At 41.2% G+C, this 19,134-nt stretch overlaps 2 protein-coding genes across 4 annotated transcripts in view; one reads left to right on the top strand and one right to left on the bottom strand.

Annotated features, from left to right (window-relative positions):
- DNAJC2 (DnaJ heat shock protein family (Hsp40) member C2) overlaps positions 1–3,305 on the bottom strand; it is a 38,508-nt gene extending 35,203 nt beyond the window's left edge. The window contains exon 1 of one of the 3 annotated variants that reach the window (XM_055300761.1): positions 2,902–3,305. The gene's annotated coding sequence lies outside the window, so the exon portion shown is untranslated. The remainder of the gene's footprint in view (positions 1–2,901) is intronic. The other 2 variants (XM_055300762.1, XM_055300763.1) reach the window with 2 other exon arrangements.
- A 42-nt stretch (positions 3,306–3,347) lies between these two features.
- PSMC2 (proteasome 26S subunit, ATPase 2) lies at positions 3,348–17,739 on the top strand. Its single transcript, XM_055300765.1, has 12 exons — positions 3,348–3,504; positions 5,074–5,111; positions 5,682–5,763; positions 6,524–6,623; positions 11,996–12,127; positions 12,576–12,648; positions 13,042–13,137; positions 13,772–13,936; positions 14,968–15,055; positions 16,984–17,186; positions 17,291–17,387; positions 17,476–17,739. The coding sequence occupies exons 1-12, from the start codon at positions 3,435–3,437 to the stop codon at positions 17,631–17,633; spliced, it is 1,302 nt and encodes a 433-aa protein (XP_055156740.1). The 5' UTR covers positions 3,348–3,434; the 3' UTR covers positions 17,634–17,739.
- Positions 17,740–19,134: the final 1,395 nt, after the last annotated feature.

Genomic DNA, 19,134 nt, shown 5'->3' with positions numbered 1-19,134 from the left:
AGACACAGAGGGAGAAGCAGGCTCCATGCAGGGGGCCCAACGTGGGGCTCGATCCCGGGTCTCCAAGATCACACCCTGCGCGGAAGGCAGACACCAAAATTGCTGAGCAACCCAGGCTGCCCCAAAATCAACATTTTGAAAAGTAAGTTAATTATCTCCCCCTAAACCACCTCCTGACCCTTTATTTTATTTTTATTTATTTATTTTATTTATGGTAGTCACAGAGAGAGAGAGAGAGAGAGAGGCAGAGACACAGGCAGAGGGAGAAGCAGGCTCCATGCACCGGGAGCCCGACGTGGGATTCGATTCTGGGTCTCCAGGATCATGCCCTGGGCCAAAGGCAGGCACCAAACCGCTGCGCCACCCAGGGATCCCCCCTTTTCTTTATTAATATAACCGCTTATGAAAAAAATCTTTAAGGGGCACCTGGGTGGCTCAGTTGGTTAAGCATCTGCCTATCGCTCAGGTCATTATCTTAGGGTCCTGGGACCCGGCCCCGGGTTGGGCTCAATGCTCAGTGGGGAGTGTACTTCTCCCTCCTGCCTCTCCTTCCCTTGCTCATGCTCTGTCAAATAAAATCTTAAAAAAAAAAAAAAAAAAGTAAAACAGGAAATAGCCTGACTCCACTTTTTTTCTCACTCCTACCCCATCCATTCTTTTTTTTTTTTTTTCTTCACACCTACACATCCGTTCTTACAGTTTCTCTAAGGTCATACTACGGGATTTTTCAAAATTGTGGTAAAATACATATAGCATGAAATTCACATCCTAACCATTTTTTAGTGTACAGTTTAGCATCAAATACATTCATTTTGTTGTGCAACCAATTGTCAGAATTCTTTTCATCTTGCAAAACAAACTCTAGACCCATTAAATAACAACTCTCCATTTTGGCCTCCCTGCAGACTCTGGCAACTACCATTTTAACTTGTCTCTAAGAATTGTTTTAAGTATTGTATTTATTGAGAGAGCACAGGCGCACACAAGCAGACACAAGCGGGGCGAGGGGCAGAGGAGGCAGCAGCAGACTCCCCGCTGAGCTGGGAGCAGGGCGCAGGGCGAGGGCTCAATCCTGGGACCTTGAGATCATGACCTGAGCCAAAGGCAGCCACCCAGGTGCCCTTCTCTAAGAATCTGATTACTCTAGGTACCTCATAGAAGTGGAATCACTTGCAAGACGCTCTGTCTTTTCGTGACTGGCTAATTATCTGGCATAATATCTTTACAATTGTACTATGTGTCCGAATTTCTTTCATTTTTAAGGCCAAATACTATCTCACGGTATGTACACTTTCCTTACCCGTTCATCTGCCTATTGGGTTGCTTTCACATTTTGGCTATTGTAATGCTGCTACGAACATGGAGATATAAATTATTTTTTTTTGAGACCTGGCTTTTGGTTCTTTGGAGTATATCCAGAGCTGAAATTGCTAGATCATAGGGTAATTTATATTTTTAATTTTTTTTTTTTTGAGGAACTGCCATACTATTTTCCAGTTAGATCTCCTTTTATTCTCACCAACAGTAGGGAGGGGTTTCTTTTCTTCACATCCTCCCCAACACTTATTTCCTTTCTCCTCACCCCCCCCCCCTTTTTTCGTAGTAGCCATTCTATTGGGTGTAAGGCGGTATCTCCCGGTTTGGATTTGCATTTCCCGGTGGCTAGTGCTGTTGAGTATCTTTTTCACGTGCTTGCTGGCTATTGTATTTTTTTTTTAAGATTTTATTTATTCATAACAGAGGGAGACAGAGGTAAGAGACACAGGCCGAGGGAGAAGCTGGCTCCCTGCAGGGGGCCCTACACAGGACTTGATCCTAGGTCTCCAGGATCACACCCCGGGCTGAAAGCGGCGCTAAACCGCTGGGCCACCCAGGCTGCCCTGTATTTTTTTTTTTTTTAAGATTTATTTATTCATGAGAGAGACACAGAGAGGGAGAGACACAGGCAGAGGGAGAAGCAGGCTCCCTACGGGGAGCTGGACGTGGGGCCGGATCCGGGGACCCCAGGGTCACGCCCTGGGCCGAAGGCAGGCGCCAAACCGCTGAGCCACTCAGGGATCCCCTATTGTATATCTTCTTTGGAGAGAGGTTTATTGGAGTCCATTGCCCATTTCTAGTTTACGTATTTGAGAGCGAGCAGGGGAGGAGCAGCGGGAGACAAGGCGATTTCATGCTGAGTGCATAGCTCAAGCGAGACCCCACCCCGGGGCCCTGAGAACATAACCTAAGCCAAAATCCAGAGTCCAAGACTCAACCCGCGGGGCCACCCAGGCGCCCCCAACGCCCATTTTTAAAAATGGGGCTGTCTCGGGATCCCTGGGTAGCTCAGCGGTTTAGCGCCGCCTTCTGCCCAGGGCGTGATCCAGGAGACCTGGAATCGAGTCCCGCGTCGGGCTCCCTGCATGGAGCCTGCTCCTCCCTCTGCCTCTCTCTCTCTATCATGAATAAATAAATAAAATCCTTTTAAAAAATGGGGCTGTCTGTTGTTGAGTTGGTTTTTCATATATCCAAGATATTAATCCCTTATGGGATTTATGACGTGCGGATACTTCCTCTCACCTGCAGGTCACAGTTTCACTCTATTCGCTGTCAGGCTTTTCATTTCCAAACTTACAGTTGTTTCCTGACTACTCACTTCTGTTCATCACCTGATTTTTTTTTAAAGAAAATTGTATCACTTATTACTTGTCATTCATTCATTCATTCACTCATTCCTGAGAGACACGGAGAGGCAGAGACCCAGGCAGGGGGAGGAGCAGACCCCCGCGGGGAGCCCGACGTGGGGCCCGATCCCGGGACCCCGGGGCCCCAACCCGAGCCGCGGGCAGGCGCTCGACCGCTGAGGCCCCCGGCGCCCCTAACTTCCTTCCAACGCTGCGCTCTGCCGCAGCTGCCCTGTACCTGAGGACGGTCCTCCCCGCTCCTGACAGGACGTCCAAAATTCCAGACTGTTCACCGCCCGCCCCCGCGGACAGCGAACTAACGAAAGCTTCCGCTCTCCTCGCGGCTCTGCCACTCGCTGCGCAGCCCGCGCGCCACAGGCTGAGTTACGGTAACGTCCCCGCGACGGAGTGAGGTAAGGGCGGCCCGGGGCGCGGAGCGGTCACCCCAGGCGCCCCGCAAAGCAACGGCTAGACGCGGCGTTGAACGCGGGGACGCGGCCGGGCGGGTCTCGGAAGCTGGAGCCCGGGCCCGCGCCGCTCGAGGCCAGGGCCCACCCGCGTGCCCCACACCGAGCAGTCTCCCCACGGCGCCCACACGCGCAGGACGCGGGCGCCTGGCGTCCGGCCACCCGCTTCCGGTTGTCGTGCGCAGACCAAAACGGTCCCCCGAGCCCGGCTTACTTCCGGTCCGGAAGGGAAGGAGCGGCGCCACCGGAAGCGGCCGAGGTGCTGTGTAATCCCCGCGGAGCCCAGGCCCTCGGAGCTCCGAAAATGCCGGATTACCTCGGTGCGGATCAGCGCAAAACCAAAGAGGACGAGAAGGACGACAAGCCCATCCGAGGTCAGTGGACACAGGCCGGCGCCCGCGGGCCCGGGAGGGGGGCGCGTGCCGGGCGGGCGCTGCGTCCCTGCGGCCGCCGCCCCAGCCCGCCTGCCTCCCGCGCGCCCCCCGTGCGGCCCCGCGTTGCGCTCCGCCCCGCCGCCGGGGCCTTGAGGGCCTTGGGGGCCTCGCGGGCCTCGCTTCCCCGCTGGCGGCGCTGGGTCCCCGCGTCCCCGCCCCCCCGCCCCAGGGCACCGCGCGCCGCCCCGGCGCAGCCCGGACCCTGACACGTTGTTTTCTTAAAACCAAAACAGAACCGTCCTTTGACCGGCTCGTATTCAAACAGGTCAAAACACTTAAGGCGTGAAACGCAGAACACTGAGAAGTGCCTCGTCCTCGGCCAACCATTACTCACGGAGGCAACCGGTGCTGCCATTTTGCGTAGATCTCCCTAGACCTTGTCTGTGCGTCTACAAGCGCTTCTTTTATTTATTTTTACATACATGTAGCGTACTGTACGTCTTGCTCCCCCCCCCATCTTAGGGCGTCTTAGGGATAAGCTCCTACCGTTATAAAGTCCGTGATGTCTGCCTGCCTGCATCTGCATACTTTCCCACTTAATTGGGTGAGCAGTAGAATAGATCTGATTAGTCCTCTCGGGGCGCCAGGGTGGCTCGGCTCAGTCTGTTAAGCATCTGCCTTCGCCCCGGGTCCTGATCTCAGGCTCCCCGGATCCAGGCCCCTGTCACACTCCCTGCTCCGTGGGGAGCCGGCCTCTCCCTCGGCTTGCGAGCGCGCTCTCCTTCTGTCTAAATAAAATCCTTAAAAAAAAAAACACAACCGCTTGTTGATGCACATGTAGATTTCTTCCACTATGATGGCCATTCCAGAGCAATGAGTAACTTTGTTCCTATAACTTTTTTAAAAAAGATTTTATTTATTTATTCATGAGAGAGAGGCAGAGACACAGGCAGAGGGAGGAGCAGGCTCCATGCAGGGAGCTCGACGTGGGACTCCATCTGGGTCTCCAGGGTCACGCCCTGGGCTGAAGGCAGGCGGTAAACCGCTGAGCCACGGGGGCTGCCCTGTTCCTATAACTTTTACCGCAGGCACAAACAGAAGCTGTGGAGTAGATTTTAGAGGTGGAGTTGTCATTTTGATATTGGGAAATTACTCTCTGGCACTTCTGCCCACAGTGCAGGAGATCATGCACACCAAGCCCCCCCCCCCCCCCCCCCCCGATTTCTTCCCCTTTTAGTCTCTGATTGATTTTATTCATTCATGAGAGACACAGGGAGAGGCAGAGTCACAGGTAGAGGGAGAAGCAGGCTCCATGCAGGGAGCCCGATGCAGGATTCCATCCCACTGAGCCACCCCGGCATCCCTATGTTACACACTTTGTAAAAATCTGCCTTGACTAAATTAGGTAAAGGTTCCTTGAGTCCACAAACTTTTTGTTGGTTTTATTTAAATTGTTACAACTTTGCATACTTTTTGTCACTCAATAAATGCAATTTAAATTGAACAGAAAATAACTGTCAGCTTTAATTTCCTCTTTTTGAAACTAATATATTCATTCTCTTATTTTAGCTCTGGATGAGGGGGATATTGCCTTGCTGAAAACTTACGTAAGTCCTTTCAATGTCTACCAAATATAGATGTTTTATGTTGAAATAAGAACTGTTGTTGATATTATCCTTCCAAGATAATTCAAGGACAGTGTTTAGCAGATTATAATAATCCTTCCTGAAAGAAGTTAGGTATCACACTTTCTCTCTAGATTAGATCAGAGAGTAAATATTCCTGCATGTTAAAGCTTGTACATGTGGTAATATATTGAAGAATATTTGAAATAGTTTTCACAAGTGTTTGCTACATTTAAAATGTATATAACTGAACTAGATCTGAAATGGAAAGTTTTAATGCATAGAAGTGGGCTTGTAGTTGTGGTTAATTTCAGGCATGATTTTCATTTGTTATTTTGCATAATAATGGAGTGTTGTGTGGGGGGAAAATACTGGTTTAGAAATACCTATGAAAGATAAGCTCAAAAAAATAGAAAGATAAGCTTTCTCTACTTCCAGCTTCACAAGGGTTAGGTCAATAATAGCTATTAAAATTGTAACTTAAAAGTTTTTGTCTGCAGAGTAGTAAATTGTTGTCTTAATGTTCTAATTAAAGTGATCTTTATTTCCTAGGGTCAAAGTACTTACTCTAGGCAGATAAAGCAAGTTGAAGATGACATTCAACAGCTTCTCAAGAAAATTAATGAGCTCACTGGTATGTATTTCTTTATTCTCATCTCCTCTCTTTAAATGTCATGTGTTAATTATATCAAAATAGTTTAAATACAAATGTTACTCTTTCATGAATTACAAATTTAAAAAATTATTATCCTTCCTCTCTGTTAAGAAAGTAGATCTCCTTTAATAATTTTTCACTACCTCTTAAAACCAAATTCAGTGTTTAAGTAGTTAAGCAACATCATCCTTTATCTATCTATCTATTTATTTATTTTCCAACATCACCCTTTAAACAAGTAATGTTTCTGTTGGTCAGAACCAGGTTTGGTAAACTAATAAACAAGTAAAAATTTCTTAGTGAATAAAAATGTGGTCTTACATGGTATTGCTTGAAGTAAGTGGGCTGTTGCTTAGCCGTTGGAAATTTTTCTACTTAGTAATTTGAGTGGTGAAGTTATATAGTTGACCTGCACGAATTTTTCAGATACGGTGTTGAATTTTGGCTTGTTGCTACTTTAGGGTGGTGGTTTTCAAATGGGGTGATTTTGTCGAGTGCCAAGCTTCCTTCAGGACATTTGGCAATGCTAGAGATACTCTTGATTCTCATGACTTGAAGGGGAGGTGGTGCTGGTGGTATCTGGTGGCTAGCGGCCAGGGATGTTCCTATATGAAAATGCACAGGACAATTCCCACAACAAATTATTCAGTTCAAAATGTCAGTAGTGCTGAGGTTAAGAAAGCTTGCTTGCAGGTGATGCATTATGTTCTGGTGAATTTTGTTACCCTTTTTTATGTAGGTATTAAAGAATCTGATACTGGCCTGGCCCCACCGGCACTCTGGGATTTGGCTGCAGATAAGCAAACACTGCAGAGTGAACAGCCTTTGCAGGTTGCGAGGTATGGATAGCATGCTGGACATTTATTTTTATCTATACTTCCAAGCACTTTTTAGATCTAGAATATAAAGCAATAGTTCGTAAAAACGTTTTATTCCAAATTCTAACTACATAAAGATTTTTACAGAATTATCAGGGATTAAATTTTATGTCTTCAGCAATTATTCAAGAAGTAGGTGAAGGCATAATCATATGAAAGATTCAGATGGTACAAAAAGATGAGATGAAAATAGCTAAACCTCCCTTCGCATTTCCACTGTCCTATTGCCCTTTCCTCAGCTGTAACTGGAAATAGTTTGGTCCTCTTAGTCCTTCTGTGTATCTTCATATGTATATTTACGTGCAAAGGAGCATATCTTGATATTTTTTTTAAGGACTTCTTTTTCTTGTTTCTCTTGTTTTTAAAAAATTACTCATCTGTAGATTTTGATTTTCAGTTTGTTACTTTACATGGTGCTACCTGAATGTTTATGTTAAATATTTCTCTGTGTGTGCATATACTTCTGTAGTGTAGCTTATTAGCAGTGGAATTGTGAGATCAAAGGCATTTACGGTTTTGAAAATCTGGAAAGAGGTGGTTTGACCAGTTTACACTCCTTAATATGAGGTTTTGAGGCAAATGCCTGTTTGCCTGATTAGTATAAGATACGTGATTTTCTGGGGATCCCTGGGTGGCTCAGCGGGTTAGCGCCTGCCTTTGGCCCAGGGCATGATCATGGAATCCCGGGATCGAGTCCCACATCGGGCTCCTGGCATGGAGCCTGCTTCTCCCTCAGCCTGTGTCTCTGCCTCTCTCTCTCTCTCTCTCTCTATGTCTATCATGAATGAATAAATAAAATCTTAAACAAAAAAAAAAAAAAAGATACGTGATTTTCTGTTTTTATGCTTTTACCATTTGGGGGTAAAGAAATCTCATTTTAATTTGCATCTTCTGATTGCTAGTGTGACAGCTTCTTATACTTACTAAACATTTGTATTTCTGTGTCCGTTCATGTTTTGTTCTATTGGGTTGTTTCTTGTGAATTTTTAGGAGCACTTTTATATATTGTACATATTAATCTTTTTTCAATATGTTACAAATATCTTTTCCCATTCTATCACTTGACTTTTCACTTCTCAGTACCTTTTGTTGTATTAATGTTTAAAATAGGGATCCCTGGGTGGCGCAGTGGTTTGGCGCCTGCCGTTGGCCCAGGGCACGATCCTGGAGACCCAGGATCGAATCCCACGTCAGGCTCCCGGTGCATGGAGCCTGCTTCTCCCTCTGCCTATGTCTCTGCCTCTCTCTCTCTCTCCCTGTGTGACTATCATAAATAAATAAAAATTTTAAAAAAATGTTTAAAATATTTAGGAGGTTAATAAAATACATGAATATTTTCATTATTAATTTTGGGTTTGATTGTTGTTCAAGAAGGCTTAATTAGCCCGATCCAAGATTATATTCTCCTGTGTTTTATTCTAATCATTGAAAATTTTGTCTCAGTTTTACGTCTTTACTATAGCTAAAAATTAGTTTTCCTTTCCTCTTTTCCTTCTATCCTCACTCCCTTTTTTCTGTCTCTCCTTTCCACTTACTGGTTTATTTTTAAGTTTCATCGTGGTTTTAAAAAATTAAATAATTCTAGGACAGTAGCTGTCTTTCCCAATTCCTTTTCCCGGAAGACACCTATTTTCAAAATTTTTAACTGGTTATTTGGTTTCTAACTTCATGGTTCTTACAGACACAATTCTTGTATATTGTAGCTTACATCTTTTTTTCTTTTTAATTTTAGGTATTTTCTGTTGGCTTGAGGATTTTGTTTTGTTTCCTCTGCCTTCCTCCCAAAGACATACCTTTCCCATCCCTACATCCTCCTAATATAATTACATTAAAATTTTGTTTAGAGCAGTAGTCATTGTTTTTGTTGTAACTGTGGCTAAGTAATGCTGTTCACAAAGAGGCAAGTAGTAAGCTGTGATTACTTTTTCTTTCTTGTACCACTTTCTGTTTTCCTTGTCATAATTGTCTTATTTTCTCGTATGTAAAAACTATTGGGTTGTTTTCTATGTATGTAAAAACTCAATCCTCCAGTTTTTCCTGATTGTCTAAATTGCTCTTCAGATGCGTTAGGTCCATCAGATTTTTTCTCATGTATGCTTCAGGTGCATCAGCTGTGCCACAGGTTCTTTCAGGTCCATCTTCCTGAAGAAGTCTTTCCCAGCACCTGCCGACCCACTTCGGTTTGCATTGTGGCCTATTGCACCTGCTACATCACAACCATCCTGGAGCTTTCTTTGCCTCTCTCCTGTTGCTTGCATAGGAGTTTCTCTTTTTGGTTTACTTACACTCGCATTAGGTGAGCTCTATTCTTTGGAGCTCCCTGAAAGAGGTGAGTTGGGAGGCAGTATTTTGAGACCACATAGGTCTGAAAATATCTCAGCTGGTATAAAGTTCCTTCTTCTTCAGAACTTTGAAGACATCATTGAATTGTCTTCCACCTCCCGGTGTTTTTGGTCTGAAGCTGTTCTGATTCCCATTTCTCTATATGTGACTTGTGCTTCATCTGAAAGTTGTAACGTCTCCTTGCTCTCATTCTGAAACTTCATGATGACATGCCTCAGTATTGGTCTATTTTCATCCAGGGTACTGGGCTTCAGTGTCCTTCACTGTGGCAGGTTTTTGGGAAATTATTTAATTATTTCTTTCCATTTTCTTGTTTCTCTATCCCAGACTTACAAGCTTTTGGGCCCTTTTGATATCTCTGCTAGTATGCTAATCTTTTCCTCTGTGTGTGTGTGTGTGTGTGTGTGTGTGTGTGTGTGTTTTCTCTTTTTGTCTTACTGTTTGTGAGATTTTCTTAACTTTAAGTCCTCTTTTTTTTCCTTCCTGTATTTCTTCCCAAGTTTTTAATTTCTAAGAGCTCTTTATTCTTTCAATACATGTGTTTTGTTGTTTTTCTGAATGTCCTCTATTTTTGAATCATGGTTATAATATGTTCTCATCTCTAAGGAAATTTATTTATTTATTTATTTATTTATTTATTTATTTATTTATTTATAGTCACACAGAGAGAGAGAGAGGCAGAGACACAGGCAGAGGGAGAAGCAGGCTCCATGCACCGGGAGCCTGACGTGGGATTCGATCCTGGGTCTCCAGGATCACGCCCTGGGCCAAAGGCAGGCGCTAAACCGCTGCGCCACACAGGGATCCCCATCTTTAAGGAAATTAATGATAACTGCAAAGTTTCTGCTTCATCCAAGATGCTTTTTTCCCCTTTGCTTGTTTGATGTCCATCTTTTGTGCTAGATCTGGTAATCGTACATTGGGATTTGATTTTAGTGGGAGACTTAAAAGCTGAGAGAAACTAGATTCCTTAGTGAGGCATGTCAGTCGTAAGCTTTCACTATAGCTTATGTGATTGGATATTTACTTGGGGAGCCTTCAGTGTCAGTATCTTTAGATCTTTTCATTTGGATGGTCATTTTTCCCAGAGAAGGTTTCAGTCTCCTATAGTATCTAATCTTTAATGTTTGGGAAGAACAGTGAACTAGAGGGCTAGTGAATTTTGGCAACGGGTTCACTTATACTCACCCTTGCCCTCTCCTCTCCCCACTCTCCTTATTTTCAGTAGTTACACCACCACCATCCCACCCGACACCAGCATTGTTTGATACTTTTGTTTTACTCTCTTCAGATCATTTTCATCACCCACAAAAGAAACCCCATACCCATTAGCCATCCCTATTCCCCTCTCCCTTCACCCCTGGTAACTATGAATATCCTGTCTGTCTATGGGTTTGCCTATCTTGAACATTTCATGTAAATGGAGTCATACAGTATATGACCTTTTGTTTCTGGATTCTTCCACATAGCATAATGTTTTAGGATTCATGCTATAGCATGTATCAGGACGTAATTTCTTTTTAAAGCCATAAATATATGAGCCAAACTTTCCTATTTCAATGTCTCATAATTTTTTGATGGAAACTAGACATTTTAAATAATATAATATGTCAGCTCTGGAAATTAGATTTCTGTTTTCCCCAGGGTGTGTTATTGTTGTTGTTTTTCCTTTGAATTTTTTTGGTCAGCCTCTTAATAGCCACAACTGGTAATGCCACCTCACAGTTTGGATATTAAACAATTGTCACTGATAGTCACTAACAAATGCCCTGTTGGTAGGGGTGTTCACACAGGGTGAGCTCTGAGTCAGGCAATAAACAGAAGTCCTGAGAATGGAGCTCTTTGGTTAGCTGCCAGACAGGTCAAATAGTGACATGTCCCTTGTGCTTGGGCTTTTGGGGAACCCCAAACCCATTCAGGTATCCCCATCCCCACCCTATCAGTAGCTGCTAGGTTACTGTTTTTCACGATTACCATGGTTGCAAGGCTGTTGGCTTTCAAGTCTATTGCAGAGCTGGGGAAAGAAGACGAGATACAGGCAAGCTGGAACACAGCTAGGCTCACTGTTCTTAAAGGGATGCAGCCATTTTTCTTGAATGCACACTCTTTGGATTGTTACCAGACTCTCATTAATTTCCAGAGTTCTGAAAATGATGACCTTGACTGTTTTCACATTATTCTCTTTGCTTTTACAGATGAACAGATTTTCGAAGGTCTAAATTACTTCATTCTGGAAATTGAGCTCCTTATAAATGTATATACTTTCTCAGCTTTGGATTAAAAAAATCCTTATTTGTGGACAGTTTTGACAAGGGTTTGTCAGAGAAAATAGTGATAGGTACTTCCAGAGTCCTGTCACACAGTTACACTGCAGGGACAAAGCATTCTTGAGTTTCCTTTGGGTTCCACCTGTCTGTACGCTCCAGATTATTTTGTATTTCCCCATATTCTTGTACAGCTTAGGACTTCTTCCTAAAGTCAGTTCTGTTTCTTGTTTTTCTTCTGTAAACAGAAGGGAAAGACAGTAGATTACCTTTTATTGTGATGTAGATGGTATTACAAATTTGCCTACATATCACACAGAAAAAGAATACATTTAAGTTAAAAAAAAGCAACCATGATGTAAAACATGGATTTGGAGAATAAACTCAGGAAAGAATGAAAACGTGTTACTTAACTTGATGTAATAAGACAAGATGACTATCTTCTTGGAAAATAAAATGCAGAGTAACTTAAGATACAGAGGAGTACTATCCTAGGAGAGGAATACAGTTATGAAAATCAAGAAATTAGAGAACTGTCTTAATGATGAAATATGTGGTTTAACTTAATTTTTTATAGAAAAGGATTTTTAGCAGTGACCTAATTTCTGCAGTTCTGGTTTGTACCTGCTCGTTAGTATCCTGCTTGCCCAGGAGAGAATCTAGTTATTTGAATTCATTATTAGTGTTTTAGTTTCCTGACTCTAATCAAGCCTTCTGTTGTGTTAGGTGTACAAAGATAATCAATGCTGATTCCGAGGACCCAAAGTACATTATCAACGTGAAGCAGTTTGCCAAGTTTGTGGTGGACCTCAGTGATCAAGTAGCACCGACGGACATTGAAGAAGGGATGAGAGTGGGGTGAGATTCTATTAGCAGTAAATACTTTCCTTTCATTGAAGATATGAAGTCACAACACATCCTTGGCTTTCTTTTGAATGAATGAACTGGGTGCTGCAGAGTACCAAGAAGTACTCTTGTAGAGCATTACTACTGAACATCCTTTCTTCTGCATCTGCTGCTTTACCCTAACCCCACTAGGGCTTTTTGTTAATGGTTTTAATTTTTTTTAAGATTTTATTTTTTTAATTTTCAATTTGTGAATGGCTTTAAATGTCATATTCAAGTGTAGGACTTTAGAGTTCAGTTTGGCAGTCTATTTAAGGTAACGTGGTATAAGCAGATGAAACATTTGCTCTGGGATAGTTAGGATTAAATTAAATAAGTTAATGTATATACAATACATGATAATTAGCCTAGTAAAGTTTTTGAGTACTTTGAGTGAGGATCTTTTTTATTACCTCCTTAGTGTGGACAGAAATAAGTATCAGATTCATATTCCGCTGCCTCCTAAGATTGACCCAACAGTTACCATGATGCAGGTAAGAAAAGAAAATATGGGAGGGAAAAGGATTGACATGACTATCAATACAGTTGCATCCATCTCAAAGAGTTTTAAAACTTTGACTAGTAAACTGTCAATATGTGGGCCTATACTGAAGAGTTACAAAAATGTTTTGAACAATATTTCAATGAGAAAGTTTTTAATCAATCCTTTTTTTTTAACTGGTTTTTCTTTCACTTAGTGTTGTAACAGGTAATATTGCAAGTGGTTCTAGGACACTGGTCAGTGTGTTCCATTTTTACTAAAATTCTTATTTGCCATGAGTCTGATTTTTCATTTAGCGTATTGGGTCTGCTTTACTGCATAGAACATTTGAACTAGTATTCAAAAGCCTGTGGCTGTGTATTACACATTTTCATCTTTATCTTAGGTGGAGGAAAAACCTGATGTCACATATAGTGATGTGGGTGGCTGTAAGGAACAGATTGAGAAACTTCGAGAAGTAGTTGAAACCCCATTACTTCATGTAAGTAGCTAAGTCCATGCATTAAATTGCCTGTTATTTGATAGCTTTAAAAATTTTATGTTTAGTGAAAATTTTTCAGGGGGTACAGGATAGAGACGTGGTGAGCTGGTACATTCCAGAAGAGAGAAAGCAGAAGGATTGAGTGATCTGACCTATTCAGCAACAGAAAGATCTGCTATTTTGAGGGACAGAGGAGGTTGAGGTGGAACCTTTAGCAATATGCTAACTCTGTTATAAGTTATTATAGAAGAAACCATGTGTTTTAATGATACCAAGAGCAAATAGGCTTAAATTGAGTCAAATTCAGCTTGGGAGGATAATGGAAAACTAGGATATTAAACACCAGATAATACTTTTGTTTATTAAAACACTGTAATTTGTTTAAATTGGGGGGAAAATGTTTTGTTAAGCCTGGATTGGAGAAATACCTTTAAAAGCTGTTCAGCATTGTGTATTGATAGGAGTCTAGTTTAGATCTCATGTCTTAGAATAAGTAAAATTCTTACTTAGAACAAGTATATAGGTTGTGGACTTAATTTTTATTTAAATATAATATTTATAGATATGATACAGAAGTAATTCTGTGTTTATTATACAGAAGTGATGACTGTAAAAATAATGTTTCCCATCACAGCCAGAGAGGTTTGTTAACCTTGGCATTGAGCCTCCCAAGGGTGTGCTGCTTTTTGGTCCGCCGGGTACAGGCAAGACACTCTGTGCTCGAGCAGTTGCTAACAGGACTGACGCTTGCTTCATTCGAGTTATTGGATCTGAACTTGTACAGAAGTACGTCGGTGAGGTAAAGTAAATTGACCAGAATCGAAGAATATGTAACCCTGTGAAAGATTTATCATGTGGAATAGCAGTTCCTCATTGAAGGATGGAGACAGGATTGGTGGATTGTGAGGAGTAGTTCAGAAGCCACCAGCCTTCCCTTGGTCATTGGAAACAACTGCCTGAAACTTTTAACCAGTATGCTCCTTCTTCAGAAAGATGACCTTTTCTACAGATTTGGTTTCTAAGACCCCAGAAATGTGGTGAATACATTCAAAAGTATACTTCCATTTCAGGGGCAGCATTTCATATTCTACTGAGAGAGAACATAATCGTCTTTATATGTGCGAGGGTACATACACATCCATACACGTATACATACATATTTTTTTGTTAGGTTAAGTCTAGGACTATATCGCATCTGAAACATTAACGATTAATATACTTAGAATAAGAATTAGTAAAAGAGCTGCATACTTCTATTCCTTGATCAAAACATACAAAGCAAATAGGTGATTAGAAATGCCAAGTGAGGGATCCCTGGGTGGCGCAGCGGTTTGGCGCCTGCCTTTGGCCCAGGGCGCGATCCTGGAGACCCTGGATCGAATCCCACATCGGGCTCCCGGTGCGTGGAGCCTGCTTCTCCCTCTGCCTGTGTCTCTGCCTCTCTCTCTCACTGTGTGCCTATCGTAAATAAATAAAAAAATTCAAAAAAAAATATTAAAAAAAAACATTTTAGAAAAGAAATGCCAAGTGGTAAAATCAGATGCTTTCATTCATTTCAGGTTTAACTGAAGTGACTTTATTCGACAGTATTCATTTGACCTCTTCAGGTCTTGAGGTATTGGCTATTTAATAGGTACAGAATCATGAAATTAATCCTGTTTTTGAAGGTAGCGAGATTCTTTTGATGGAATAGGTAACAAACTTGTTTCTTTTGAAAAAGTTTAGGTAATAATTGAGAATATTGTTAGGAACATTGAAAAGTTTGAAGCATAGCTTCTTACCATATTTAAAAAATGTTTTAAACCAACTCTGAATTATTTTTCTCATTAGGGGGCTCGAATGGTTCGTGAGCTCTTTGAAATGGCCAGGACCAAAAAAGCCTGTCTTATCTTCTTTGATGAAATCGATGCTATTGGAGGTATGAGTGGTATTTTAGAGAACTGCTTTAGGATTGGTTTTTGTGAGCATTCTAAAGTAACACATGTAGAGTTCTCTTGATAATCTTGTATAAAATTTTAATTCCAACTCTTCTATGGGCTTTGGCATGTCTGAGCTACAGATCTAATAAACGAGATACACTGTAAAGGAAAAAAATATAGAGCATTGCTATTTCTCAAAGTCTTTATACTTTCCTAATTTCATTCACATGACAACATTTTTAACAACTCCTAACTTGGGATATAGCTCACATTTTAACAACTCCTAACTTGGAATATAGCTTCATTTACTATGTCATAAGAAAGCACTGGGGCGGGCATAACTTAGTTGATGGATTTTCATAAAGTATACATAAATGTCATTGTTGGCTTCATAGATTTGATGAAATACAGTATTAGCAGTGAGATCTAGACAGGTTATTCTAACTAACTATGAGCCACTGTTCACTTGTCTTATAAAGAGAACAGTCCCTGCCTTGTTTATTTCATGGGTTTTTGAGGGGTTTAAAGTAATAGGGGCACCTGGGTGGCTCAGTTGGTTAAGCATCCAACTCTTGATCTCAGCTCAGGTCTTGATCTCAGGGTTATGAGTTCAAGCCTTGCATTGGGTTCCATGCTGGGTATGGAGCTTACTTAAAAAAAAAAAAATTGAGAGACTTTGAAAATTAAAGTGTTCTGTTCTGTAAAGGCCTAGTAATAGTTTGAGAGTGATCTTTTTTTTTTTTTTTTTAGGAGGGGAGGGGCAGAGGGAGAAGGAAGAGAATCTCAAGCAGGCTCCATGCCCAGCACTGAGTGTAATGCAGGGCTCAATCTCATGACCCTCGTGATTTAAGCCAAAATCAAGAGTTGGACACTTAACTGTGACTGAGCTACCCAGGTCCTGAGAGTAATAATTCTTAATAACTCGAGAGCTATCATATGTTCAGTTATTTAACGAACAAAAATGACTTGAAAACATGGTGTACCCTGTAAGGCTCTTTGAGGACTGCAGTTAGGTTACCTAGGGTCTTGTCTTTACAATGAATGGGTATTGTTGGGTTTGGAAATCTGTGATTAATGTCTCAGAGGGGCATAACGTGACCACAGTGTATCAGTTGTATGTTGTGACTCTGAAGTTATTTATATAGTATTTTTGGAATAAGCCTTCTGATGTCAGGATGCTCTGAAGCTGTGGTTTCCAAAGTAAATTGTGTATAAAGTAGTATTAGGGGCAACCCGGGTGGCTCAGCGGTTTAGCGCCACCTTCAGCCCAGGGAGTGATCCTGGAGACCGGGGATCGAGTCCCACATCAGGCTCCCTGCATGGAGCCTGCTTCTCCCTCTGCCTGTGTCTCTGCCTCTCTCTCTCTCTCTCTGTGTGTGTCTCTCACGAATAAATAAAATCTTTTAAAAAAAAAAAAGTAGTATTAGGGTACAGGAGGGAAACCTAGAATTTTTCTTTATATTTTTAATCTCATTTAAAAATTGTTTTTGTTTTATAATGTATGCAATACATTAATTACAATCATATGTAGTTATGCAACCTAAAAATGAAATATATATTTGGAGGCCTTTTGTTTTTTGCTGTTTTGGTTGAAATGAGAGATTGACATTAATGCTAATGTATTTATTCTGTTGCCTTGTCCAGGTGTATATATCATGCTGAAAGTAGAAGTGTTCTTGAGTGATTTAAAAAAATTCCTAAAAGAGGTTTAAAAAAAAAAACTTTAAAGGAGCCTCTGTTAAATAAATCTATGATGAGTCCTTTTGGAAGATGGACTTTCTAATTAGTTTTGTGTATAGTAGGCTGTTCTTACAGGATGTGCTTCAGAGTGAGCTGTTCCTGATGTGAGCTGAGGTGTACAGTACTTTGGAGTCCCACATAGCGCTCCTCCTGAGTGGACATGAAGAGCTTCTTTCCGTCTTCTCAGGGGCTCGTTTTGATGATGGTGCTGGAGGAGACAATGAAGTACAGAGGACGATGCTGGAACTGATCAATCAGCTGGATGGTTTTGATCCTCGAGGTAACATTAAAGTGCTGATGGCCACTAACAGACCTGATACTTTAGATCCTGCACTGATGAGGCCAGGGAGATTGGACAGGAAGATTGAATTTAGCTTACCTGATCTAGAGGTAAGAAAAGCATTTCATTTTAGAGAATTCAAGAATCCCTTCTCTTGACATTTTTTCTTCCAATGATATTTTTCCACTTTAATATTTATCAATTCCACTTTTAGGGTCGGACTCACATTTTTAAGATTCATGCTCGTTCAATGAGTGTTGAAAGAGATATCAGATTTGAATTGTTAGCACGGCTGTGTCCAAATAGCACTGGTAGGTGAAAAGGTCTTGCTTGTTATATTTGCTGGTATGTCTATTCAGGCTGCTTTAATAAGCCTGTTGTTTTCTTTTTGTTTGAAAGGTGCTGAGATTAGAAGTGTCTGCACAGAAGCTGGTATGTTTGCCATCAGAGCACGGCGAAAAATTGCTACCGAGAAGGATTTCTTGGAGGCTGTAAATAAGGTCATTAAGTCTTATGCCAAATTCAGTGCTACTCCCCGCTATATGACATACAACTGAGCCCTGAAGGCTTTCATGAAAACACTTTTCATTAGAATCCTAACTTAATTAAATAGACTTGTTAATAACCATTACACACACAAAAATAAAGTGTTTCAAAACTGGATGCTTTCTTCAGATGTCTTTTCTTTGTAGTACAATAGAAGGTGTTATCTGGTGTCGCTAGGGAGAAAAGCTTATTACGATGTATGCGGTGTTTTGATCCACTACCATTTAAGAGTCCCATATCATGAAGTGCTTGTTCAGACCACGTACATTCTAGGCATCTGCTGGCTGAGTGCCGATTGTATCTTCCCATCTGCCTGGTGAGGTGGACCTAATGCATCTTGGTAGAAGGCACACAAAAACTTTCCTACTTCTCACACTTGTAGCAGAGCTGGGATTCAAGTCCCAGTCTGTCAGCTCCACTCCTGTGTTCCTCACCTTCATGTTCTTCCGCCCCTCCCCCCCCATCAAAACAGCCCATCTAGGCACAGGACCACGTGTGTCGATGCTTTTTAAAATTTTTTTCTTACCACATTTAAAGTGGAAGAAGCATCTGATATATTAGGTTTTACTATGTCATTTGAGTTGATTTCAAATTAATCAAGAAGAATTAGTGACTTTAATGACCAGCAAAGTAGTAAAGCATAAAGAAAAATATATACACATAATCTAATTTAGAAAATACAGAATTGGTTTCATATAGGAAAGTACTTATTTTCATTTTATAAATTAATGGTTTAAAATTTTGGTAAAGCTGTTAGACTTCTGGTGAAGCAAAGTATTTGTAAAACTAAAGTTGTATTGGATCCTCAGCAGATCTAAAATTATTTCTTGTGCAGCCATCACCAAATCCCCTCCCATCTTTCATCACAGTTAGCCTCCCTGCCCAAATACTGAGACCCAAGCACAATAAGGAATGTTTTTATTGCAGTTCAGTATTCATAAATAAGTAGCAAGAGCTGGATACATTTTAATTTACAGGAAAAAGTTGACAACAGAAAATGCTTTAAATGTTGTATTGAAATATTTAAAACATGAACGTTTTCAAAGAGAAAAACAAAAGCTTTTCATTCATAAAATCCAATCAGCATTCTTTTCTCTTTTTTCTTTTTTGTGAAATGGATCAGAAAATTTTTTCTAAGCCTGCCCTGGTGTTCCATGAGGTACGAAACAGAGCAAGCCACTTCTAGGTGTTATAGAAGGCTTATAATAAAATATACTCCAGTAAATGACTGATGTATGTTTTTGTAATGTTTTAATAAACATAAGCATTTACATCACACTCAGAAGTCTTACCAATTTTTCAGGTATCAGATGCACCAATGTGGGATAACTCAAACTGGCTATGTTGAGCTCACTCAGGCCTAACATGTTACAGGCTCTGAAAAATCTTCATCTGTTACATGATGAAAATCTAACTGGCCACACATTAAACTGACAATTATTTGAAAAATTTGGGTGTTTCTGCCCAATACCATTAACCCTATCTAGATTAGCATCTTTGTACTCCAGTTTA

This window comes from Nyctereutes procyonoides, unplaced genomic scaffold, assembly GCF_905146905.1.
Source record: "Nyctereutes procyonoides isolate TBG_1078 unplaced genomic scaffold, NYPRO_anot_genome, whole genome shotgun sequence".
Classification (NCBI taxonomy): domain Eukaryota; kingdom Metazoa; phylum Chordata; class Mammalia; order Carnivora; family Canidae; genus Nyctereutes; species Nyctereutes procyonoides.
Note: the sequence above shows the minus strand (reverse complement) of the source record. Positions and strands in the feature narration are given on the sequence as shown.

Coding starts and splice junctions, on each gene's coding strand:
- PSMC2 (XM_055300765.1), top strand. CDS start 3,435: ATGCCGGATTACCTCGGTGCGGATCAGCGCAAAACCAAAGAGGACGAG. Junction 3,505..5,073: donor GGACGACAAGCCCATCCGAG/GTCAGTGGACAC, acceptor CTCTTATTTTAG/CTCTGGATGAGGGGGATATT. Junction 15,056..16,983: donor TGAAATCGATGCTATTGGAG/GTATGAGTGGTA, acceptor CCGTCTTCTCAG/GGGCTCGTTTTGATGATGGT.